We start from the raw sequence: 27,612 nt of genomic DNA, 5'->3' as shown, positions 1-27,612 counted from the left end.
AATAGCATTCGAAAGCTTTTATAAACTCTAAATAATGGGCTATTTTAGTTTAAAAATTTGAATTTTTGACTGCATGTGTGTGATGGCCCCGGATATGGACGCCACCAGGAGCTGTCGTCCGTTTTCCCACGGTTACGCCTACTTTAGGCTAGGGGGTGGGGCTAAGAGTAAGGAGGCGTTCTTTGGGGTGATCGAACCAGGAGACTCCCTTCCATCTTGGAGTCCCTTCAAAAATCCACTAATGTTGGCAAAAATAAAATCAAAGGATGGACCCAAACACTTCAAATGACGACAGAGGACTCTACTCCCCATTTCTTATAAAATCAGCTTCCTATGAATCATAAAATTTAAACTATTCTGAATAAAACAAAATACTAGGAAATAACGTAAAAGGTTCGACATGCGGTTTAAAGCGACACCTAGCTTTTAAAATAAAACGTGACGCTTGTCTTGTTGGCTGTATGGTTTCTCTCTAGAACATTCTATGTTTACATCAGCGGTGGGACAGCAGCAGTTGTTTATCCCGTTTTCCCTAATAAAAAATGTATTACTTATAAATATAAACTTTCCTTTCATGTTTAGGGGAAATTTGAATATCCGAAATTGAAACTACGTCGATTGGAAAAAACTTTTTGCTTGTGTTGTACTACTTTGTATGTTTTTAATGGAAAGAATTGAAGATCGAATGAGAGGATTAAGTTATTTTCGCCCAGTGGAAATGTCAGTGGACGAGCAAGAAGATAATTTTGCTGGTAATCAAAAGCTCTGTCAATGGTGTACTAGTAAGTTTGTTTGCCGTTACTATTTTAATCGAGCCCGTCATTTTGAATTTTTTCAGTGGTGGCCAGAGGTATCAAGTTGGGAAAAATAAATCAAAAAACAGCAATTTTACAATCGGTGACTTCCAGCTAACATGAAACCAAGAGGTCAGAAAATTAATTTGAACAAATCCGTAAGAGTTATACATCATTAGAAAGCTTATAACCCCTATAACAAGAATCTAGTGTTGCTTTTTTGAGCAATCACGATTGCTTATTATTCTCATTTGACCGTTTTTGATGTTCCGTGCCTTTTTCAGCTTGGATCAGAAGCCTCTGCAGCACCACCGTCCTCTGCAGGCGGCGCGGCGCGGCTGCTCCGGTCCTGAGCTATCCGCTTCTCCTGGTCGGAGGTGTCCATGTCCTACACACACGCACGCTCACACTCTCACACACATACACAGATGCCTACGTGCACACACACTAGCCTACACACTTACACACACAACTATGCACACGTAACTGCCCAGGAGGAGAGGCAGGCTTGGGGGGGGGGGGACAGGAGCTGTTTCTAGAAACAATATCTCCAATGAGTAGGGTCCTGTCTCAGTTCGTGATTGCGAAAAACATAATTTAAATTCAAAATTTCAGAATTCAAATTTTTTTTTTCTCATATTGGGTTTATTTAGTGGAGATAGGGATGGGAAATAGTCTATTATTTGTGTTTTTAACAAGTAAAATGATCATTATTGTACCTTATTACTAATTCAAATTATGTAGTTAATTTAAGTAGCGTAAATTTAATATTGATGTAAAAACTAAAAAATTAAAATAAAACCATGTTTGGGCTTTTTTCGAGCATAAATAGTTTAATTAGGGGTATAATTACAACATCATGTTATATGTAACGTCCGTTACAAAAAGGTAAATAAATTCTCCTCACATTGTGAAACATTTTTTAAAAAGTTTTGTTCTTAGTTATTTTTTTTTATTTTAAGGGTAAAGAAACTATAATTCCCAAAATTTATATGATTATAATAAAAATCATGCACAAACAGACATGTAACGGATAGACGTTACATAAGTTTGTATTGGACGTTTCAACTTGAATGTAACATCCAGGGCCGGATTTGGAAGTGTGGAGGCCCCTAATCAGGGTTCGAAAAGATTATCATATTTTCAAAAATATCCAATATCTTGATGTATCCGAATATTTTGATATATATGTATATATCCGATGTTTTCGACCCATGAAAGTTGGGATATTTTGTAAAAAAAATTTTGTGGAGGCCCCCGGGCAGTAGTCCCGCCTGCCCTCCACTATATCTGGCCCTGGTAACATCCATTATACATTTTTAAATGCAATTATAAAAATGTATTCAATACATCAAACAATTCATAAAGTCCATGGTTGGCAACATGTAGCCAGGGTTGAACTGGGTCCTGAAAAAGGAACATGCCAATTGGGGGGGGGGGGGGAGTATAGACAATCATTAATCATTTTCGGGCAGCAAATGGCTAATGGGCATTATATGGAGAAGTGACAAATTAAAATTAAACAAAATATATATATAAAAATGAGCTAAGCCTTTTTTTTTTTAATTGTGATTAAAGGAGTTTGAATTAAAAGTGTTTCAAGGGGGGGGGGTATAAAGAATAGGAAAAAAAGAATTTTTACCAGTATTTTAGTTCTACTCTAATTGTTCATCGAATGATTCATTTGTGGACTCAAGAACTATTTCTGACAGTCATTTAGATCCTCAATGGTACTTTTCTTTTCTTGTAAGAAAATATGCAATATCAAGATGGCATCTCTTTTTACCAGTTTTCATATCAAATGTGATGAAATAAGCAGACAAAAAGATCATTTCAAAGATTAAAATTGTAAATAGTTTGAAGATAAATAGTGATGTACTCGTCGTTTGATTAAGCGGTTTAATTTTCTTTCATAAATAGGGTGTTAAGGGGCTTTAAGCCTTAGCTAAATTGTGCAAAATTTTAACTCTGAAAACACAGCTTGCGATGATCTTTGATGATATTTGGAGGGGAAGAGAATAACGGAGGCTCTTATCCAGAATTTTTTTTAAATTGCAGTCTTTTAAATCATGATTGTTGGCCATCTTTGGTAGAGTGTCAAGGAGACGGATTCGTGATCTCTTCCTCAAGCACTTCTTGATATTGAAGCAACAAAAACAAGATTTTAGACAATTTCAAATATGATGCCATGGAAAGGGAGGTGTAATAGCTCTCCCCAATCACATTTTTAGAATTGAAGCTTTAAAAATGCAATTATAGGGACCATCTTTGAGGAGGAAAATTATGCATTCAAAATTCTCTCTCCATGGAAATGTTTTTACATTGAAATTCTGACTCCACTTTAGGCGATTTTTTCGTGATGTTGGTTGTCAATGCTTAAAAACTCTGGTGACAGGGCTTGAAGAGTAGTGCTTAGTACTATCTATGAATCTAATCACATCGACTCAAGTTTGAAGGTTAAGAGATTGTTCAGTCCCTTCAAGGAGGTAGAGACTCAAAACTACTGACCAACAGGGACAGATTAAGAAGGAGTCCATGTCCCCCTCCCTAAAAACTTTATGAGTTTTGGAAAAAAAAAATTGGAGAGGAATAAAAAATATATTTAAAAAAAATGACGAAAACTAAAAAAAATAGTTAATCTTATGACATGTGTTTTACTTTAAATAAATTTAACTCCTAGTCAGGGCAGAATTATTTCTTTTCCCTTGAAACAGAAAATATTATCTTTATTTTTAAAATGTTCCTACATTTTTTCATGACATCAATTTAGAGGCTCATTCAACTCTTGAGACTCTTCTGACCGGAGGTAACTCTGGCCATGCATGGTGGATAGATCAATGGTGCAGATTGTGCCTTTGATTTTTTTGTGGGAGGGCATTAATTATATATTTTGGTTTAGGCTCTCTTCGTAGGATGGACACCTGTGAGAATTGAGCTAATTTGAGAATGCTCCCCCCCTCCCCCAAATGATCCGGTAAATCTGCCACTGTCTGCCAAACATCGGAAACATTGATATTAGGAATTATATTAATAACATTTGTTTTTAATGATGAGATATATCCTGACCAAGTCCAAGAAATAATTGAGGTTACAGTCCAGGAACTTTTCTACGCTGGTCTGACAAGAACTTTAAATGAACAGGAAAAAACAGATGCAGAATTGTACAACGTTAATTAAGGTTTTAGTGAAATCAGCGCTCCAGTGAGGCTAGTTTCAGCTCAAGGGTTATTTTCATTTAATATGAATAAAATGCAAATATGTTTTTAAATTGATGTAATGTAAACATTCTTTTATGTGAAGTAAATGTCATAAAAATATCGTGCCCAAAAGTGTTTGTCGAAGGTTTTTTTTTTTTTTTTTTTAATATTATAAATAAGTAATAGGTTTAACTTTTTACAATTATCGTATGAAACGATTGACTATGACTTTGTGATTTCATTATATAGTCTATAAGAACTTAAGGTATTACTTTTCAACTATTAATTTATCATTCAGTACACACATACAACATGTCCATGTCATACAGTTTAACATCCGTTACAGCCCGGCCCGTAACTTCTGTTACAGAGATTTTAAAATTTTTTATTACAAAAGAGAATAACTGAATTTTAATACCAAGGTTCTGATAAATTAGAGTCATGTCTTGTGATGTTAAATTTTAAAAATTTGAACAAATTTACATAATAGATTCATAGACTTTTTAATCTTATCATGCCATAGTACAAATGATGTTAAACTTTATGTAACATCCGTTACAGTTAAATATTTATTTTTTGCAGCTTAAATACAAAAATAAATTTTAAAACCTGGTCAAAGTAATCTTTTTCAGTCTTGGTTTTGTCAAGAAAAAATAACTTTCTAATATTTGAAAGCATTTATATGCATCTTATAATCTTTTTGTAATTGATTTTGTGTGTGAATGTAACGTCTGTTTCAACGAAATTCAACAATCATACCTTGACAGCAAAAAAAAAAAAAACATGACTTCAACAAATTACAGTGTTTAGGAAACAGAAATGAATGTTCCTGTGCCTTTCAAAGTGAAATATCTCTGAGAAAACATGATATTGATACTAATAAAGAAGTTATAAAAACATGTCTGTGATTTTTTTTACCCCATAGGCAGAGGCGTGCGCACGGGGGTCACCAGGGGTACCGTGGTACCCCCATTAGCTCAAGAAAAAAAAAAGATAAGATTAAAGGTACAGAGCACCATAATGTTTTGGGTGTAATGTGCAGGCTGCTGAAATGAGACTGAGATGGCTGTGGCTGACTGGCAAGGAAGCTTCTCATAATCAGCTTTTGATCACACACCCAGTCTTCATCATTTTTTCTTTAGTATATCCATTTCAGTTAGGTTTCACTAATTTAAAAAAAAAAAAATGTTTTCGTGAAACTATTGCACAGAGCTATGTTTTGCAAAATCAAGCTAGGTTCTAAATTTGAATGGGAGCTCTTTTTGACACCCATCAAATGCATTTTTGCCCCTTTTTACACAAAAGAAGCTCATAACATTATTATAAAAATATCAAGGAATAGCATGGTTTTAATGAAAGACAAATAAATATGCTCGTGTGAAAATTTAAGGTGTTCAGTGGCATACCTATTGGGTCTAACGTCCCAGGTGAATTTAAAGGATGGTGCCCTACCCTCATACTGTTTCATAAAAATTCATTTCTGAAAATAACTATGACGATTTATTATGAAAGATTAGAACCTAATCGTAAGTAAAATAGTCCTGCAGAAGTGGAGGGACCCAGAGATTTCTTCCATAGAAAATCCTGGAAATTGTTGTTGAAAAAACGCAATTTTAGAAAATCTTTGAAAATGGAAGGAGAAGTTCAAGTTCCCTCCCCCAGCAAATTTTGCAATTGAATTTCAAAAAGCGCAATTGTAGATTACTTTCGACTGTTTTTGAGAGAGGTGATTACAGGGGGTTCTCATCTAGTAATATTCAAAATTATCGTTCGAAAAATGCTGTTTTAAATGACTTCAGGTGATGTTAGAGGGAGGAGAGGAAAAAAGAGGACAAAAGATACAGGTGAAATGTGCATAATGATTAAGTCAGGATAATTCCACGTCAAATGACCTGATTTTTCAAATTGTCCCCTCTTGATCATCCCCGAATGAAATGAAATTTTATAGAAACGTAGAGATTTCTTTGAAACTAACCTGATGCTAATTTTCAGCTTCCGAGAACCGAATCCTGAGGATCTAGGATCTCCAAAATATAGTGCTCCAAAATGGCGGATCAACTTTGTGAGAAGAATTGCTATGTTGTGGTCAAGGTTACAGAGAATTTTATTACACTGGAAGCATGAAATTTTGGGAGCTTAAAGTACAAAAGGCTGTTGATTCGTTCTAGTATTTATGCAAGTTTGAGCTTATAAGATTTTGAGTAGCACGTAAATAAACTCGTGAAAAAATGCTCTTTTATACTGAAATCATCATGTTTGAAACTTTAATTAAGGTGATTAGATCTCATGGTTTTCTGACATGAGCCTTAAACTACACCACGTAATGACATGAGCCTAAAACTACACCATGTAGAGCATAATTACAGCTCTTGCTCAAAGGTATTGACTCAGGCGTTTTAGAGCAATTGACCTAAAGCTGTGATTCTTTTTGTTTCAAATTATGAACTTTGAGGCCATGTAATTAAAAAAAATTGATTAGTTGCCAAGGGTTTCTAACCTGGACCTTAAACTACACTACTCAGACCACTGATAGTAATTTTGAACTTTTCTTTATTGATGAGAAAACAATTTGTATTATAAACATTTATTGGAAATAATATTGCCTCTAATTGATCTCAGGGTCAGAAATGACTATCAGGATTTGCGATGCACCAAGCTTCAAAACATCATCCCTCTTTGAACAGCAAATAATTTCACTTACTTTTCAAATTCCATTGTACATGATTCTACACTGTGGGAAAAAATGATGGTATGAAATAGACTCTCGGACATTTTCCCCAAAAGCTTTATTTGTATCCACTTTACAACTTTTAAAATTTGGTCATCATCCAAGAATTCTGAATTCAAATTTTTTATTCCTCATTCAAAATGTTTATTTTTACTAAAGTAGCTTACTTATAAATTTTAACATATAGCTCTGTAGAATGGTTTTCCAGGATTCAGCAAAAACCAAGCTTTTTTGCCTGTTTTGCTGAAGTCTAACAATATTTTCTGGAGGAAGATGCTCGAACAAAGAGTGTGTTCTTAATTTTGACTTTTTATTTTAATTATCTTGCACTATAAGTTTATTTATTTATGTATAAAAAGAATGTCAAAACAATATGTAGCTATTTCATGTTCTGCCTTAGCCCTGGCTATAGGGCAGTAACTTACTGAATACATAGATGGTTGTTTATTTTACACAACCTGAATGGCATAAGAGGAAAATCCAAGCTATGTAAAATAAACAAACCTACAGGCAGCAAAACGGTCTCTATTGGTAAATCTTGCTGTAAATTGAGGTCAAGAGTGTTGCCGTTGAAAAAAGAAAAAGCACAAACTATATGCAGAAAAATACAGTAAAAGAAGGTGGGGGACATTGGTCTGCTTTTTCACTTATCATTTTTTATCTCATCAGAAATTTAATGATTAGTTTGATTTTCTACAATAAGTTTCATTAAACACTTCTCAACACCACAGATTTTTTTGGAAGTGTTGAATTGATAAACTTTTTTTTTAACAAAACCTCTTAAAGTGGACCAATGTGCCCCACGGGTGGGGTACGTTGGTCCACCTGGTGGGACACGTTGGACCGCATAATAACTCAAACAACATTTGTTATAATTTTAGTGATAAATACTATTAAATGTTATAACTACCTTATTCTCTGTTGTGTGTAGAGTGAGAAATATCAAGTTTAAAGATCAATATAACATATTAAATTGATTTTTTGATAAATCATCTTTATTTAAAAACAGCAATAGGGTAACCACCCCAGTACTTTAAGAGTTTGTATTTAAACTTATCTCTGTTTTCATTTCTCAGAAAAGAAATATTTACTTGTAAATATTTTTGTATCAAAGAATGCACATCTATACATCTATTTAGTTCACTAAAAGCTAAAAATATTTGAATAAATATTTTTATAAAAATATATGTATAAAAAGTTACTGAAATCACCAGTAATTGGCACCTGATACCCCAGTGTATGACACCTTGTGATCCAGTAATTGGCACATGTTAATAGAACTAGAAAATCACTTTATTTTTCACTTTTGATTACATACAAATGTCTTCATCATAAGAAACATACTTAATGTTAATTTAAAGTGGGTAATTTTGCATCAATTAATGGTAAATCATACATTTTGATATTAAAAACGTATTTTAGAGAAATAAAAATCTGGAATGTTACATGGAAAAATATATCGGGATTATTGCTGTTTCATCAGTCGGCATGCAGTTTTTATAATACGAATTATAACTGTTTTCACACAAAAAGGAACATTAACCTGGTGGTTCAAAGGGACCATAAAAAATGGAATAGTTCTCTACAGTTGTGCGATATCCGACTGTGATGGCCAAACATATTTGTTTTTTACTGTTTCTTTTAAAAATTTAACAGTAGATTCCGGAGGATTCAAATCAATAGTAGAACCCATATAATATCGTTGCTGCAAATGTAGCAGAAACCACACTAGTGACACATTGCACAACACATTAGGGACTATATAAGCACATGTGCCAATTACTGGGGACTAGCAAAACTGAAGCACCACTAAATGGCATCCATCATTTTTTTCAAAAACCCAAAAAGAGACGAAAATTTACTTCTACCAACTGAAAGTAATACCCTTCAACTAAACAACACTTTTGACAACCAAAATGTAACATATATTTTAAGTCAGATTTTAATGGATTTATGTGCATGCTTCCCTTAAGTCAGAGAAGGAGCTTTTGCAACAAAAATGGCTAATTTGACGCAAGCCACAATTGTTTCTCTTTTTTATGCACTGCTACCATTCAGTAACATGAATTGAAGTTATAATCTTTCAAGTTAATGTACATTCAGTTGGTACCTATATAGCCTTCTACTTTTAATAGATTGGATATGAATCTTATTTTAGGACATTTTTGTTGGAAGTGCCAATCACTGGTGACCTGCCAATTCCTGGTGGTGTTACCCTAAGCATTCACCATTAGTACACAATTATTTTTTGAAAATCAAAAGAAAAATCATAGAATATTGTTATTATAACTGAAATTTAAGAACAAAAAAAGTTTTTAAATTATGTGGGGTAGGTTGGTTGGGTCCAACGTGCCTCACAGAGTGGACCAACCTACATCACATTCTTGGTCTGAAAAAGTGATGTCTTAATTTTTTTTCTTTTTGACAGAAAATGAAAAAATTGCCAATCATATTGAACTAAAGGAACTTACTTTAAGAAAGGAGTTCAATTTTTTTCCTGCAATCTTGATGAAAACCATTAAAATAAATAGTTAGTTTTCTGAAAATTACTCAGGACTACTGAAATAACACTTTCTGGAATAAAATTTGTTCAATATAACTGTACCATATGACAGAGTCAGATAAAAATAAAAAGTATCTGCGCACGCAACTCAAAAGTATCTGCAAGCTAATCATTGTCTTTCACGTCCAAAAAAAAAGGGGGGGGGGGAGGGGGAGTGTCCACATTCTAAATAAAAATAATTAATCATTACGTTAGCAATTACAAACAAAATTAAACAAATTAGAAGTTAAGAAGGAGAACCTGAATGATTGTCGCGAGATGCACGTGCTCACAACGAATGTATCCACACAGCAGCGCCTTACGCGCTTGCGTATATTCTATCTATTAATAATTTTTAAAAATTAATTAAGTAATATCAGTTTAAAACAAATTAGAAAAAATCAGCAAGAACTTAAATGATTATCGCGAGATGCGCGTGCACGGCAGCGAATACATCCACCGAACGCGCGGGTGTACTTTTTACATCTTGTAATAATTTTTACAATCTAAATAAATAATATCAATATTAATTTAAAACAAATAAGACGTAAAGATAGTGTCTTTACTTCTTTTTCGTTTCAAATTGATCTTCAATTGATCTAATCTTTATCTTTTATTTAAGAGCTTTTACGATAATCGGACGACGTGCAACTCCACGGCGAATGTATCCGCACGTCAGCCGATGTATCCGCGCACGGCGTGAGTGCGTGCGCCTACATTATCTAGCTTTGCCATATGAATTCATTATAGGATTTGTAGGACCATAGGTGCTATTTGTTGGTCATAAAATAAAATATATCGATAGTATTAAAATAATTGAGACCGGTTCAACGTTCTCTGCGGCCTAACCTCCCCCTCCTCCCCCTAGTTTTAAAACATGTTTAAGGTATTTTATGCATATTCAAGTTTGCTGTATGTTTGCATCTTTGTTTTAGCTTTCAGTTTTTTATTTTATAGATGTTGAATGGACCTGGGATGCTGAGAGCAATGATGAATTTGTTAATTTGGTGAATCACAATAGGGATGTTCGGTTTCATCAAAACTTTAGTCGTGGCACTGCCATAGTTCGTGGATCTCAACCTATGTCAGACGACCAATTTTATTGGGAAGTTAAATTGATACAACCTGTATATGGAACAGATATAGTAAGCTATATTTTTCTCTTTCATCAAATCTCCAATTCTTAAATAGAATCATTCTTGAATAAGTGACCTCAGTAAGCTGATATTTTAATTTCATGGTATAAGATGTACTCTTGATATTTTTATTCAGTGAAACAACACACAGTGGCTCCCAAAAGTGTTCGTACACCTATGACTTTCAATGAAATAGGCCCTATGCATTGGTTAGAATTAATATTTCGGAATAGGATTTAATTATAAGATCTATGATCTATTTTTAACAAAACTACAGGGAAATTTTTAATAAAATATTAAAACATAATTTTTTTTTTTAAATTAAAAACCAAAAAGTGCCGGAAATTTTATCTCACAAAAGTCTTTGTACACTTTGAAAAAATGTCAAAAAATTAGTAAATAATCTAACTTTTTGCAAAATTATAATTTAATAGAACATCATGCAGTATCAACAACAGCTTTTAAACGTCTGGGAATAGATTTCATTGTTTTTTCTTTCTTTTTTTATGCAATTTCTGAGTAAGTTTTCAGCCGCTCATCGGAGTCTTACTGTTTCTAGTTCGCTTTTCATTTCAATGGTGTATTTTCGTAATCTAGCCGCCAGATATCTCCAAATACGTTCCATTAAGTTTAAATCTGGCGATTGTGGAGATATTTCTAAGTTTAAGGACAATTTTTGAGGCAACAAATGCAAACGTGTTCTTCTTATTGTTATCTTGATAAAAAACAAAGTTGTTTCCAATTACCAAATTTTGGGCTAATAGTTTAAATTTTTTTAAAAAAATATTTAAATGAACAGCGTGATTCATTATTTCTTCGAAAAATTCTAAATTTCCAAGTCCTGATGCAGTTATGCACCCTCACACAAGAACACCTTCACCGTCTTGATTAACTGATCCAACTAAGTTCTTAAGATTAAATTCCTCATTGTTTCTTCTATTGACAGATATACAACAATTTAACTCAAAATATTGAATTTATTTTCATCTATAAGTAAGATGTTGTTCGAAAACGTTTTGAGCTTATTTATCATTGATTTTACGACGGAAAGCGTACGCTTACTATTTTTCGCACGAACAAGAAAATTTCTGCGTGAAGAGTTCCCCTTTAATCCAGCTAATCAGAGAACTTGGTGAACAATTTTAGATGAAAATTAAACATAAAATGTTTCATTCAATTCTGCAGAAATTTTTTCAGCACTCAAATGTGTATTTTTCATAATTTTTTTAACTGTAAACCTCCGATCAGGCTTTGTTAACTTTGCCAGTTGACCTTTTCTTACCTTGTTTTCGATCCGATTCTTGTCTTTAAATCATTTTATCAAGCACTTCACTATAGAATTGTATAAATTAACTAATTTGGAGACATTTTAAACCAATTTGTGTCTACTGTGAGGGGAAAAAAAATCAAATTTCGAATCTTGTTTGTTGTTTTCTATGCATACCTGCCATTTAAAAATAATAAGCAGAAAATTAGGGAATAAATAAACAAAAAATTAAAGGCAAATGACTTTACAGTGTCATTACAATGCAAAAATATTAAAAAATACCACATTTGATAATTTTAATCATGAATTGAATATGAAAATATTTGAGTGTATGATGACTTTTGTGGCGTATTTTTTCTCTGTCTCATCGTTTTTTGACAAATTTCAAAAATAAAATCTGGCAATATTTTGAAAAAAACTACTGAGTTTGATTCAGAATGGCCTAGGAATGGTGTGAAAAAAAATTGGACTTCATACTCGAATTCAGTTTTGTGTTATTTTGGTTTTACTATAAAATTTCAAGGTGTACGAACCCCTTGTAGCCACTGTACCTAGAAGCAAATTAAATAATGAATATTCTGAACAAAGGCTCTATGACGCATCATCTAATGTTTATGTTTAAGTTTACTGTTGTAGAATAAAACTTCTTTCAATTGTATGGTGAGGTATATCCTCATATATATAATAGCAAATGATCAAGTAATGCTCCTGACGTCACCAACAGTGAAACTCTCGCCACGGCATGATAATTTGATAATATTTTTTGTTAATTTTTGACCTGCAAGGAAATGCTTTATTTTGACAAGGCTGAACTGGATCCGGTATCTTAACTGTTTTACTGGTTAAACATATTTTAGGAGAATAAATTAAGGAAAAAGTGGTCAACAGCTTAACGCTATCTACTGGCACTTGAGCTAGCATTGAAATTTCAACTATCAAAATATCACCAAACAGACAATTGCTTCGTTCAATTCAGGCAATTTTAACCCGTTATACCTTGACAGGCAATTTTCTTGTATATATATAAAATACTGTTGATAAACTGCTATTTATTGATTACTGTCTTATAAAATACTGTTTTCGTTTGAATTTGAAAAGAGCCTCTCTTAAAATCTTTCTTATTGATTCTTTTTTGTCCCTGTAATGTTATTTACAAGCATTTTGTTGAAGTTTGTAAAAATGTAGTTTAACCTACATGATCTTCACTTGTGAGTAAACCTCAATTAAATAAGTAAAAAGTAAATATTCAACTGTCAAAAACCTAATTTCTTCAGTCTTTGTTGTCTTCTTTCAAATTTGTATTAAGAATTAGCCCGTAAAAACTGGCAACATTGCGTACATTTTTGTCTTGAAATTTTATTATCTGAATTTTAAATTAGTGTGATCTAAACCTATATATTGCAATATCAAATGTCCCCCCCCCCCTTTTTATTTAATTTTAAAATTGTTTTTTATTATAAAATGTCTTTGTTTCGAGTAATAAAAAAAAAGTTCCGTAATCTCAAATATATTTTTAGATGGTTGGTGTTGGTACATCTGAAGCTGATATGTCGCAAGTTCATGATAAATTCTTAAGCATACTTGGTATGGACAACAAAACATGGGGTCTATCCTATACTGGATTATTTTACCATTGTGGTGAAGCTCAGGACTATGCTCCTTCTTTTAGTCAAGGAAATGTGATTGGTATTCATTTGGATCTTTGGAGGGGAACATTATCTTTTTATAAAGATAAGAAACATTTGGGTAAGTAAATTATTTCCCCTCTTTGTAATGCTTTATCCGTTTTTAATGTTTGACAACTAATTATGTGTTTTGACTGAAGCAGGTGTCGGCAGCCTTTTTTTGCAAGAGTAGGCCACACTTATAAAAATGAAAGATCTGGGCCAGTTGGGTTTTCACAAAAGATTACTATCTTAAAAAATGGCTCTATTTATTGTTTTATTTATTTTTCAGTTATTGAAAAAGGAAGAAATCAAGTGCCACCAATCAAAAAATTTTTTAAAAACTAGAAAAGAAAAATTCTGGTTTGAAAACAGAAAAGAAATGTGAACTAGTTTTAATAGATTTTAACTGAGCTGTTTTTTTTTTCTGGAAAAATGTTCCATTTTAGAAAAAAAGTAAAACGGAAATTACTAGAAGAGAGCTGTTCAATTTCCCAAACTGTACTTAACATCAAGTACTAACGTGAAAATTCATAATTTGCTAACTTTATTCCTAGCATAAAATAAGTTGCATTTTTTTTTACAATAATATATATATATATATATATATATATATATATATATATTATTGTGAATATATATTATAATAATATATATATTGATGCATTTTATTTTATTTTTATTGAGCTTTTTCCCCCTTTTTTTACCTTAGCTGGGTGGGTAGACACACAGATGAAATGCTGGTAATTTCTTTCCAGCATATAGGTATAGGTGTACTATTTCTTATTCATGCTTTGTACGCTCAGGAAAAACTTGTAATTTTTAGGGAATTTATTTTGTCCTCAAAAAATAAGGGAGAAGTCGGGAAATTTTTCAAATTTAACCTTCAGACCTGCGAAACAAGAAATGACTGCGCCTCTCAGTCTAGGCCACTGACTTTGATTTTTGACACATGAGAGCGCACCATGCTCAGTTCTTAGCTGGATCGGATATCAGAGTCGCGGAAGAGAACTGCACTGGAAGATATTTCTGCATAATTTTGTGCAGATTTAAAAGGGCTGCTGGGAATATCTGTTACTCTTAGGGTTGTTATTGTTAGTGTTCATTCACTGTGGAAGTTGTGATATGTTGAGAATAACAACATTCAATTTAGAATGGTTGAATGGAAATCTAAACCCACAGTGGTCTTTGCCAAAAAATATTTGCCCGAGCAACATAGGACGACAAGCCATGGGATGAGTAAAAAACATTTGGGCTATCCTTGATAACAGAAATAAGCAACTTCCTGTGCAGGTATTTTTTGATCACAAAAGAAACAAATGTACCAGTGTTTTTCCCCCAAGTATATGGTACACAGGAAGAAATCACCAAAAGTTCTAGCATGAGAAATCATGTTTTGAACGAAGATGTATGTACTGCAGAAGTTTTATAGGGAGTAAAGACAATGTCTCATTTATCATACAATAGCCTTTTACAAGAAATTTTACCCTTTTGATTTGAACTTAGGTACTTGCAGTCTGTAATTCAAACAGAACATAATGTTTTCATGACATTAGCAGTATTTTCAGTCTATTTCAGGTTTCGTACGCTCCTTCAAAACTCCTCCAATACTCCTTCATTTAGGGTTTTTTTTTTTTTGAAGGGCCCTTCAAACACCTTCATTTAGGTTTTAATTCCTTCAAAACTCCTTTTTTGGTTCAAGGCTACATAATCTTCCTCTATAACAGTAACTTAAAATCCTTTGATCGACAACTTAACTTCGTCATAAAGGCGATTTTAATGCAGTAATTTCGTATATTTATTTTTTTCATAAAGATGTGTTTTACAAAATGATCATCAAAGTCATTAATGTTGAAGGTGAAAATATTATTAGATGACTAAGACATTTTATAAGTGAAGTAAAACATGTTTAAATGGTGCTTGGCTGTATTTTCAAGTTTTATGATTGTTGCTTTTCACTCCATCACACACTCAGCAGCAAAAGTCATTTTGTCTAATTATTTAAAAATACACAATTAGATATACTATATTATGTGGTTGTGGTAAAAAAAAAATGTTTAGTAAGTTGAAGTTATGATATCGCAAAAAGGGTCATCCACAAGGAATGTCATGCCTTAAGGGAGAGACGGGTTCAAGAAATTGTGACAAAGGGAAGAGAGAGGGTGACAAAAAGTGACATCACAATTATGATAACAATATGTTTATAAAAAATATGACATGTGACAAGAGGAGTAAGGTGAAGTGTGACACTTTGTGACAAAGGGGGGGGGGAAGGGGGTCAAATATGTTGAAAAAAACTGTCAGCATATAAGGACAGCCCATTAGTACTCCTTCAAAACTCCTTCATTTTATTTCTAAAATTGAGTATGAATCCTGTTTAAGAATGTAGAAGAGCTAGGTTTTGTCATTGCTCATACAGTAGCCTCTCATATCACTCACTTGGATAAATCGCTCTTTTCTTCTGTCTCCCGAAATATTGGAGCCAAAAGAAAAAAAAAATTAATGTCTATGTTTAAGTTTACTGTTTTAAAATAAAACTTCTTTCAATTTTATGGTGAGTTATATACTTATCCTCATATATGTATATTTATATATATATATATATATGGGTCATTCTCACAGAAAAGGTACAAATAGGCCAAAAAAATTCTTTTAACAAAACTAAGTAAAAAAATAATAAAAATTGCATAAATGTTTTTGTTTGTTTATGAATTATGTCCCTATAGTAGTGGTTAAGTTTTCTATTTTATTTTTAAAAAGATTTCAAATATTTTAAATCCCACCTCGTCCACGGAGGGGATACAATAGTCAACGGAGGATATTTTTTATGTAAGAAAGTGTCAATAAAGGTTGTTATGAAAGTAAACATGCGTTTTAAAAAGCTATATGAACTATTATGTGTCTCTTACTTAACATTAACAAATTAAAATGTGGAGGCTTTTGAAATAAAGACTCAGGACCTCGCTCTTTATGAATATCCTATTTTATTGAAAAAAAATCAACATTCTAGCTTTTGTAACAAAATCAATAAAGTGCAACCTAATTTAGTTGGAAAAGAAAATATCGAAAGTATGTTCTTAGTTTCATTGATGAGTAAAAAAAAAACCTAATAAATCAAAAGATTTTTTTTTTTTTTTTAATTCAAAAAAAAAAAAAAAAAAACATTTTTTTTTTGAAGAACTTGCCAAAGGCCGATTTAACAAGCTTCGTGGGCCGCTTCTGGCCCGCAGGTTATAGGTTGTGCATCCCTGCTGTACAACAACATAATCATTGATTTTTGGTTTGCTTCTTATCCTTTCTCGATGAATTAATCCCAAATGGTAATGATTACATTGATCACCACAACTTAGACAGGTGAGGTATCTTGCTTCCATATTTATTTGTTTTTTTTTTAAATACAAGTTCATGAATTTTCATTGTTCCTGGAAACGGTGAAATATGCTTTGGAATTTGTTTATCTACATCACTTATAGAACTTTCTTCAACATTTTTTATTATTACATTCTTACAGTTTTTTTGAAGTACCGAAACTAAAGTTTCACAGTCTGGGATATCTGTTTTCTGGTCAACTAAATTGTCAGCCTTTCTTTGGTAGTAATGTTCTCTCTCTTTTTTCTTACTTTCTTCAAACATAAGAGGATTTTTTTTTAAATTTCTGTCTAGCACGTCTCATGCTAAGTTTCTTTTGTTCCCTCCTCGTTTGGATTTGAACGTCTGACTTCTTTTTACTTTTTGGTTTTCCCATTTTTTTCTACTATTAAAAGAATATATATATATATATATATATATATATATATATATATATATATATAGTATATATAAAACATTACAGAAATCATTTCAATTTCTTTTCTATAAAAAATACAAAACAAAATTGCCCTATATTTTATTTAGCAAACTGAAATTTTTTATGATTTTTTCTAAGGCTTTGTCTCTTCCGTGGACCACGTCATCTCCTCCGTGGACAAGCCACGTCCACGGAAGGGAAGTCCACGGAGGAGACAAAAGTTAGCTTTAGAATTTTTCAGAGTTTTGATTTTAAAGTTAAAAAAATGGAATGCTTCTTTTTATCAAATATACTACTTTTGCTATCTAAAAATGATGTTTCAAATACAAAACAGTTTTATTGAACCTTTTGTATGATGACCACGGAGAATACACTAAGAACTTTGCCAAACCAGATTTAGACACAACAATCCAACACGTGTACAGGAGAACTAAAGTTGATCACTAGAAAACAAAATGGCTAAGTATCCTACCATTTACCTTATATGGACTTGACTTTTTCTGCCCTCGATTATGTATTTATTAAGTTATTTTAAGTGTCCACGGAGGGAGACTTCAATCATAGGGACAAAGTTTATGAGTCATTTTCTTTATAAATACAATTTATTTTTTTTAAATTTTATTTTAAAAACATCTTAGAACTCTTAGCTAGTTAATACAATCAAAGATATTTAAAAATAATTTAAACAGTTTGAGACCAATTACAGATTGCTTTGTCTCATAGACTTAGGGACGTCCAGGGAGAGGATTTTAAAGCAACATTTATTAAAAAATAAAACTGAAATATTAAATTTATTTAATTACCATGCATAAAATTAATTAGTTCAAAACTTAACTAAAACACATGAAAAAATATTAAGGAATATACTGAAGTTTTTATTATTTATTACTAAAGGACTGTAAAAGTCACCTTTTTGTGAGAATGACCCATATATATATATATATATATATATATATATATATATATATAGTAGCAAATGATGGAGTAACTCTCCTCCAATATGAAAATGTTTCTATTCTTCTGAATTTGCTGGAAAAGCAGTGGCAATTCCTGTCACCCAAATGTACATACCCGCAGAATATTTCAGTTTATGATAATTTGTATATTACTTGACATTTTCTTTTGTATTGATACTAAGGTCTTTACAATAAGTGAGAGTTAGCAAGCAGGTGTCATACTGGCCTAAGTAGAAGAAAACATATGTGACTCCTTCTGTGACTGCCTTTTCATGCAAAAAAAATTTGTGCTTGGTTGCACAAATCAGGATTTGCACCAAGGAAAGGAAGAATGATCTGGACAGGCGGGAGAGTTTTCTGGAAAGGATCTAGTTACTTTTACTTTTCACATCTTTTCTACAGCAAATTGAAGGGATTAGAAAGTCTTTTGGGAATAAAAAGTTATTGGAATGCTCACCCTTATGCCGCAGTAGAAGAAATATCTTCATTTGCCATTTGATGTTTGTACCTTTCTGATGCTAAAATCAGGGGTGCCCATGCACCCTAAGAGCAAGGGTATGCCCCCCCCAAATATCAAGAAGGACCCCCCGAAAGTAAAAGTTACCCCTCAAAACACTTCCCCTAAAAATTTCAATGCCACAGTCTGTGCCACAACCACCCCCCCCCCTCGGTTGAGCACCCCTGCTAAAATTTACATAAATTTTATTCTTGTTAAAATTTTAATACATGTAATACATTAAAACCTCGCAACAACTATATTTTTCGGGACCAAAGAAATATATTGTTGTAGAGGGATATATTGTTATATCGAGAGCCTATACATATTTTGGGAATACAATAGGTTTTTTTATATTTTAATGTATAGCATATCCTCGCCTCAGAGCAACAGTAAGATATCTAATCCCAGAAATAATACTAAGATGTCTTAAAATTGCTCTGGGGCGACGATATGCCCTACCTAGGTGTAAACGTGTTTGGGTGATTTTTCAAAATTCTAACAATATTCTGTCCCCATTTTAATAGTTAGAAAAGCTTTTCCGATGTTATTCCATTTCTATTAAGCAATAACTCATTCATTTTTTCCTACAAAAACTTCTGAAAAATCCAGAATGTCACTCTTTTGGCATGTCCCCATTCGCTTTCTCAAATATACTTAAATAGTTAAAAAACGTTATATCAACATTCCACAAATTCAATTTGTAGTACTAAATTAAACATACTTAAAGGAGTAAAATAGCATCCTTGAGCTAAATTTAATTATTTAAATAATCAAAGGTACGTCATTTTAAAGCTTGTCCCCAGGTTTTATGTCAATCTCCTGTCCTAGGAATGAGTTCAATTATTATCGATTTACAAAATTAATTTTTAATTTGTTGTACTACAACCCAGTTTATTATCCCCATTTTGTTGGATTCCTTGAGCATTATATTTATATGATTTGTCTGCTGTTCTCACCCATTTTTGAACTTCAAAGTTTTAGTATGTAACATTTTTAATAATTCTTACAGTGGTGAGTGGTGGAAAGGAATAAGTACACAATATGCAGAAAGTCTTCTCTTGTCAGATAAAACGGGAAAGAAGGGCAAAAGTTGATAAAATAGGATATTTTTCATTATTTGAAAACCAAATTATCATAATAAAGGGGAGTTGAAAATGTAAAAAAAAATCGTTTTATAGTTGTTTATTGCTGTAAAGAATATCGCAGTATTGAGAGGAGGCTAACATTAATTCCTATGCGAGTTTACCGGGACCACGAAATATTATCGCAGTAGAGGGATTATCGTTGTAGCGAGGTTTTACTGTAGTACATTTGAAGCGTGAGAAGCAAAGGGATGTATGTGGCCAAATTAAAAGTTTGGAGATAACCATTACACATGGTAGGTGAACCTCTCTGTCTTGGAGCAAGAGATGGTACTATTATCCCCAGTAGTTGCTGCTATACAGCATGATTTAGAAAAAAATTTCAATGAAAGCCTGCCTAGGATGTTATCTTTAAACATGTTTCACTCAAAACTTGAAAATGTCCACTTACATCCCTTTGCTTCTCACTGCCTCATTTGTGAACTACATCGAAACCATTTGAAAATTATATGGAAAAGAATGAATGCTAATTTCCTTGTATGTTAGATGGATAACTATTTTTAGTGACCTCGGTTATATTGCTCTTTCGGATATATGCCGCTTTTTCTTCTTCCCTCGAAAAGTGCTATGTAACGAGGGGTTGCTGTGTTTCATTTCATTGCATTTTGGGGTTGTTTTGCCTAAATGCTATATGTTTGTGAGAAAAGTTCCTCTGATGCCGGGTTAAGTTCAAACTAATCAAAAAAGGCACACAGACATTGAATGAATTTAAAAAATATGTAAATGTGTGGTCAAGGTAGATACTGTATTAATTGACATACAGAACAGTCATATAGGTTCCACATCCAATTTTGATTTTTGGTAAACTAATGAAAGTTTACTCCTGAAAATAAGCTGATTTTTGAGGTTAAATTCTCGCGCCTAAAAAGTTCAGTGAGCTCTTTTTATATAAATTTTGATAAATAATTTCTTAAGTAATTGTTAGGTTAAAGTTTGGGGAATGCTTTTAAGACTCTTTTTTAAAGGATTTTAAAAAATTTCTAAAGACTGAAAAAGTCTTTAAAATCTGATGATTTTTTTAAAAACATTTTTTTCAATATTTTATTTGACAGTGAAAAGGAGAGCTAATAACTCAAGCGTTTAAAAGGTTCAAGTGAAAATACACTGGCCTCAAAAAGTTAAGGTGCAACCAGTTTTTTTTCGTCTAATTTGCAAATGAACGAATGTAGAAACAAAAAATTTGGAGGATATGTGCATTAAATAGTTTTTTATTGAATGTGTCATAGAAATTTGTATAAGTGTATTGTAAAAACGATTTATAACGAAAAAAGCAATCTTTGCGGGAAAATCCATTCTTGGAGAAAACAGCACTTAACAGTGTTTTGTAGTAAAATGTTATAGAAACAATACAAAAATGGGTTATAATAAGGAATGTGTCCCCCCTAACTTGAATGCATTGGCGACATCGATTTTCCATGCCGTTTATTAAGTTGTCGGACACCGGAATAGGAAGCCAAGACCAGACACAGAGTAAGCCTTGTTCCAGCTCATGTAACGACCTTGAAAGAGGATTTAAAGCCACAACTTGTCGGTCAAGATAGTCCCAAAGATGTTCTATCGGATTCAGGTCTGGAGATTGTTTCAAGCCGTGGTCCTCAAGATACTCCTCGGCAATCCGAGCTTGGCGAGGCATGTATGCATCCATCAGAATGAAGTCATTATCAATAGCACCAGCATATGGGCAGACATATGGATTTAGGATCTCAGACCAGTCAAAGTACCTCCATGGAATACGTGCAGGTCAGTGTGACCACCGAGCGAGATCCCTGCCCAAGCCATGATTCCAGCATCTCTATAACTATGTCTTTTAACAGCGTTGGATTGATGGTATCTAGTGTGCTGTTCCCTCCAGATTAGTAGACTCCCTGAATCACTCTCCAATGTAAATCTAGACTACCCTGTGAACAGCACAAAAGCCTATTGCTGCTGAGTCTAGGAAACATGTTCTCGTGCCCAGCATAAGCAGAACCTTTGCTGTGATCGTTGAGTGGAACACACACAACTGATCGTCTTGCATAGAGACCTGCAGTAGTGATTCTTCTCCTTTGTACCGAAAGAACTAGAAAACGGTCTTCTACAGGTGTTGTAGCTCGTGGTTGGCCTGAAACATGTCTTTTGGACAGAGAATCTTCAGATTGGTATTTATCCCAAAGGCATTGAACAACACTACGAGACATTGAGACGTCTAGCAGCATCAGCCTGAGATAATCCCATTTCCATCCATCCATCCAACTGCCCGCCACCTCAACGAATGGGACAAACGACATCTCTGAGACATTTTCTAAACTCTATTGACTATCGTCACTGAAACTAATAACAACAGTTGAAAATCAGCACAACTTACACACAAAAGTACGAAAGCTTGATATTTGCATATTTTTTCTCACTCATGAAGATATGCTCTTTGTTGCAGCTATCATTTTCATATAAATGGTTTTAAAGTTTGTTATTATCATTCATGCAAAGTATGCATTTTATTGTTACTGTCATTTTTTAAATGGTGAGCTTCGAAAAACATATTGTAACTTAACTTTTTAAGGCCAGTGTATTAATGTTAGATGAAAACTTAAAACAAGGTCTATAAGTTGTTGTTTGTGTGAATACCTTATTAGTGTAATGATTAATAAAGTATATGCATGACATATAAGTAAAAAATGTTATTAAGTTTAATTTTTGTAAAAGTTAAAAAAATTGGAAAAAAAAAGGAATCTCACAGCGGCATAACATTTCTTTCTTTCTCTCTCTATCTTTTTTTTGCAAAAAAATTATAAACATATTTTTCTTACTTATAAATTTTTTTTGCTCTTAGGTTTGAGTGCAATAAATACATCACATATATTTTTTGATTAAAATGCTAGTTGTTGTCTCTGTGATTTAATGTTATAAATAAAAATACTATAAATGTTTGTAATAAATGCTGTGAAAAAAATAATTTAAGGTAAATATATTAAGTAAAACCCCTCCTAACATACACCCCTCTTATTCGGACAATTTTTAATTCCCTGATTCCAAGGCAAATAAAATTAATGAACCCCTGTCCTGCTGACACTCCTCCAAATCGGACAAAAAAAAAATTGTCCCGTTTATGTCCGCATTAGAAGGATTTTACTGTATGATAATCAATCGTATACTCACCAAACTTGTTTCCTCTCCCACTTTTTTAAAGTGAGTTTTAAAAGTTACTTATGTATTTCTTTTCACAATTTTTTTTTTTTTTATGTTTGCTTCAAATTGTGTAGTGGTTTTACACAAAATTAAAGATTCTGTTACAAAACTAAGTTCACTTAGTACTGAACTGTTCTTTCTGATACAAAATTGGCATTTTTACTGATACAAAGCCAATACAAAATTGAATTTTTGGTTTTCCATAATTTGTTTTTTGCATAATTCTTTTAAGTTTTAGCATTAAATACTTTTTATATTCATTTTTCAGCAGTCAAATACTTAGCCAAATTAATTCTGGTGATTTTTGCATGGAATATGGGAAGCAAAACATATTGAAAACTATGATCTTTACTATGCATCTTCATTGTGTTTAAAGCAATGCACTGTTTTATAAGCAAAAAATAGTTTTTTATACACAGATAGTATTTGTTTTGTAAAGATTGCTTCTCTTTAGATATGTATTCTGCCGTGTGTAGGTAAAAGGCAGTAACTACAAATTTTTAATTTTTTTGAACTTTTTGTCATTTATGTACCTTATCTTTATCGTACATGTTCGCTTATTTGATTTCCCATGAAAGAAAAAAGTCTAATTTCAACATTTTCTTACTCTTAGTATTGAATTCACTACACATTTCTTTAAATATCTAATTTCTGCAGATATAGTCTATCAGCTAGCACCCAAAATTTCGACAAATAGCATCATTTCTGCGATAAAGCTGGGTGAGGTTTCGGGGTTTTTTTTTTTTCAGTTTTTTGCATAGATTACGAATATGCTAAGTTGGAAATCGAAATCGGTAGCTTTTGTACAATAATTGCCAAAAAAAAGCATCAAAATCATTGAATTTTGAAGTTTTGGCTTTTTGTCAATTAGAGTGACTTTTACCAGAAAAAAAAAACAAATGAAAGTTAGTCAGTCTTTAAATATATTCTGGGGGCTCTGCCCCTCTGCTCAATTCGTTCGCTAACCCCGTTCGTCGTCACCAATGGTAACTCAATGCTGCCTGCAGCAAGGGGCAATATCTAGTGAAAAAAAACTGACTTGTTGCATTTAATACATGTAACAAGTTAGTCAGCAATTAATTACATACTTACATAATGGGGACTCCACCCTCTGCTCAATTTGCTCGCTAACCCCAGTTGGCCACCTATGGTGGCTCAATTCCACCTGCAGAGGTTGATTAATCTCTAGCGAAAAAAAACTGACTTGTTGCATTTAATAAACGAAAAAGGGGAAAACATTTTTTAAAAATATTAAAAAAAGTATGTTATATGAGTTTTTAACTATACTTGGAGTAAACCTAACATGGTAGCATTGTGAAGCCTACGCAGAGCTAATCTCAACATTATGACACTGCCAAGTTAGGTTTACCCGAACTATACTTATGTTGAGTTTTATAAAGACACAATGTTAAAGAAGAAGAATATTTAAGATTATCTTACTTTAATTGGCATAAAAATAGTTGTCGTCGTCATTTCCACTCTCCTTACAATATGCAATATTTATAAAGTCGTGACTATCAGCATCATATTTTTGTTTGGCGCATAAGCAGTAGCAGATGCAAGTACATGTCTGGTTGACCTCCGAACATAGACATACTCCTTGTTACCACTAGAAGATGGTTAATAGTCAATTGTGGTACGTTGTAGAAAAGAATGTAGTGAACTCGAGTATCCACAAAATACAGCTTTTTTTTTTTTTTTTTTTTGATTGAATGTCCTTGCTCCGAAATGTTAAAATCCCTAACCGTCTGATATTCAACGAAGTTGGCGAAATCATCTTCCAAAAGATAATTTATAATCCTGGAAAAAGTGTTGATATAGTTTTTGATATGATAAGTATAAAACTAATTCTGTAAAAGATTTTGAGCAAGCTCATCGTCAAAATGATACCATTTTAGCATTGTATGTAAATATCAAAAGAGGTTTCAAAGTTAGATCTTGGCTACAGTTTCTTACAATGAGCTCCAATAAAACTAACTTTATTCAGTTCCTGTTGGATTTGTGGAAAACACCTGCATACCAGTGTCAATTACAGGGAAGACAATTATTCTTTGCTAGTGATGAGAAATGCTAGAAAATAACATCAAATGGAACTACTGAATGCATGGAACTAGCTTGCGACCTCGAAGAGGCGGACACAAGAAAAGCAATACATGCCTCACGTTTTGGTTAGAGCAACATCCTTGCAGTATGGTTGTTCATTAGGATGACAAGGGAACTGCAACGTTTATGTTCGAATGGGAAAGAAAGCTAAACACCGGATGATCTTCCTTCAGAATGTTGTCAGAAACAGCTAAGCTACCAGATGGATGCACCAGTTTTTATCTGATGGAAGTTATACTTGGATTTCACAGCTTTAAAGGTTGTGACAGCATTTCGGCATTTTATGGGAAAGATAAAAAGGGACCATTCAAAATATTGGTCACTGCATCATTTCATATTGAAACCTTTAAAAACCTTGGTGAAGAATGGACCGTAAGTGAACACTTGAATTCAAGCCTTGAACGCTTTGTATGTGAAATGTACGGCTGTTTAAAAACAGGAGACGTGAACTAACTGAGGTATGATTGGTACTGCTCTAAAGGAGGCCATGTTCTGCCTGAGCTCTAGCCTCCTTGTAAATCTACATTGAGTCTCCATGTCAAGAGAGCCAACTACCAGGCTGCAATGTGGAGAAAATCAATTTGTTCCAAAGCCACACGAACATGTTTGGAATGCTGAAAAGGATAAAATTGTCATTACTTGGCTTCAGAGTTGACCCTCACCCGAGGAAGTCATTGAAATGATATTGTGCAACAAATGCAAAGTTTGCCAACAAGGAGTATGTCCACGCTCGGATGTCAACCTGCCATGAACTGACATCTGCAACTGCTTATGTGACAGACAAGAATATGATGCAGATAGTCACAACTTTATAAATACTGGATGTTGTGAGGAGATTGGGAGTGACAACGACAACGATTCTTGAGCAAGTGTACTCTTCTTTAACATTGCATCTTTTTAAAACTCAACATAAGTATAGTACAATCAAACCTGACCTGGAAGTGTCATAATGTTGAGATTAGGATCAGCGTAAGCTTCACAATGCTACCAGGTTAGGTTTGCCCCAAGTATAGTTAAAAACTCATATATCATACTTTTTTGAATATCTTTTTAAAAGTGTTTTCCTCTTTTTTATTTATTAAATGCAACAAGTCAGTTTTTTTTCTCTAGAAATTAATCACGCACTGCAGGCGGTGTTGAGCCACCGTAGATATCAAACAGGGGTTAGCTAGCGAATCGAGCAGAGGGCGGAGACCCCAGTATGTAATTAATTAATGACTAACTTGTTGCATTTATTGAATGCAACAAGTCATTTTTTTTTCTAGAAATTTGCCACCCGCTGTAGGGGCCATTGAGCTATTGAGGGCAAACGGGAGTTAGCCAGCGAATCGAGCAAAAGTGGAGCTTCTAATATATATTTAAAGACTAACTTTCATTTGGATTTTTTCTGGTAAAAGTCACTCATTGACAAAAAGCCAAAACTTCAGAAATTGATGATTTTGATGCTTTTTTTGGCTACCAATTTCAATTTCCGCCTTAGCATATTCGTAATCTACGCAAAAAACTGAAGAAAATGACACCTCACCCAGCTTTATCGCAGAAATGAGGCTATTCTTCGGTCCAGCTGATAAGAATTATATTGCCGTTTACGTGCACGTGGCAGTATTGCACTTAAGACTTCATCTCTATTTTCACTTGTAAACTAATTTATGATGTAGATTATGATTTTTTTTTCTCTTTTTAAAGAAATATTCTAAATAACTAATTTCTGCTTGACATAGGTGTTGCAAGTTCCGGCCTAAAAGGGAAAACACTTTATGGAATGGCTTCTTCAACAGCTGCTCGTAGTGGAATGCGTATTTTAAGGTGTTCATCTTTTCCTTCATCTCTGCAATTTCTTTGTTGTTTGAGACTTCGAGATATAATCCCAAATGATAGAAATGTCTTAGATGTTATTGATATACCAAGTGGCCTACGGAGGTTCCTTAGTACTAATCTTGATTGGCTTCTTGATCAGTGTAATCTAGAAAAGACTGCAAGTGATATGTGCAAGCATGGCAATCTTAAATCAAACAAAGACAAGAAGAAAAGCATTGATGTCGTTGCAAATTTTTGCAATCAAATTTTGCATTCTGAACCTTCTAAAAGTAATAGTATAGATGAATCTGCTGATAGTTCAGGTAGTCAGTTTGTGCTCTTAGGATCTGTACCTTACAGTTTTAGAAATTTTAATAGGTTTCAAGCAATTCGTAGAAATTGTACGCATTTAAGTGAAAATGATAGATCTGCTAAGCGACTTCATTACTCATATAATTATTCTATAGGCTTGTCTGATACAGATAGCGATTATGAGTAGATATCCCTCTCCCCTGCAGTATATTGGTCAGTCTATCAAAGTATATTTACTAGCAACAATTATTTAATTATCTTAAAACTTTGTACATTCAAATTGTGTAAGCATTACTTTTCCATTATGAATACGTTACATAGCTAGGGGGACTTGTTTCTAAGTTGCCTTATTTTTCACCCTTGGGAACAATTGAAAAATTTAGACTATATCCTTGCTATTTTACTAATTTAGCATTTTAATATAGCTGAAGCTGCCTGGCTTCAAGGGAAAACTAATTTTCTGGCAGTGGACTGTATAGTAAGACTTGGTGACTGCATTGATGAGTCGTGGGTAAAACAAATA

General features: G+C 33.0%; 1 protein-coding gene across 1 annotated transcript; it reads left to right on the top strand.

The window, feature by feature from the left end:
- The first annotated feature begins 516 nt into the window (after window positions 1-516).
- On the top strand, window positions 517-27,276 carry LOC129226732 (SPRY domain-containing SOCS box protein 3-like). Its single transcript, XM_054861361.1, has 4 exons — window positions 517-782; window positions 10,219-10,406; window positions 13,182-13,410; window positions 26,702-27,276. The coding sequence occupies exons 1-4, from the start codon at window positions 656-658 to the stop codon at window positions 27,274-27,276; spliced, it is 1,119 nt and encodes a 372-aa protein (XP_054717336.1). The 5' UTR covers window positions 517-655.
- Window positions 27,277-27,612: the final 336 nt, after the last annotated feature.

The sequence above is a fragment of the Uloborus diversus genome, chromosome 7 (assembly GCF_026930045.1).
Source record: "Uloborus diversus isolate 005 chromosome 7, Udiv.v.3.1, whole genome shotgun sequence".
In the NCBI taxonomy this organism is placed as follows: Eukaryota; Metazoa; Arthropoda; class Arachnida; order Araneae; family Uloboridae; genus Uloborus; species Uloborus diversus.
This window is presented reverse-complemented; position numbering and strand designations above follow the sequence as displayed.

Bases quoted from the DNA above. Each gene is read 5' to 3' on its own strand.
- LOC129226732 (XM_054861361.1), top strand. From the start codon at position 656: ATGTTTTTAATGGAAAGAATTGAAGATCGAATGAGAGGATTAAGTTAT. The intron at 783-10,218 runs GTAAGTTTGTTT...TTTATTTTATAG, and splicing joins GCTCTGTCAATGGTGTACTA to ATGTTGAATGGACCTGGGAT. The intron at 10,407-13,181 runs GTAAGCTATATT...ATATATTTTTAG, and splicing joins CTGTATATGGAACAGATATA to ATGGTTGGTGTTGGTACATC.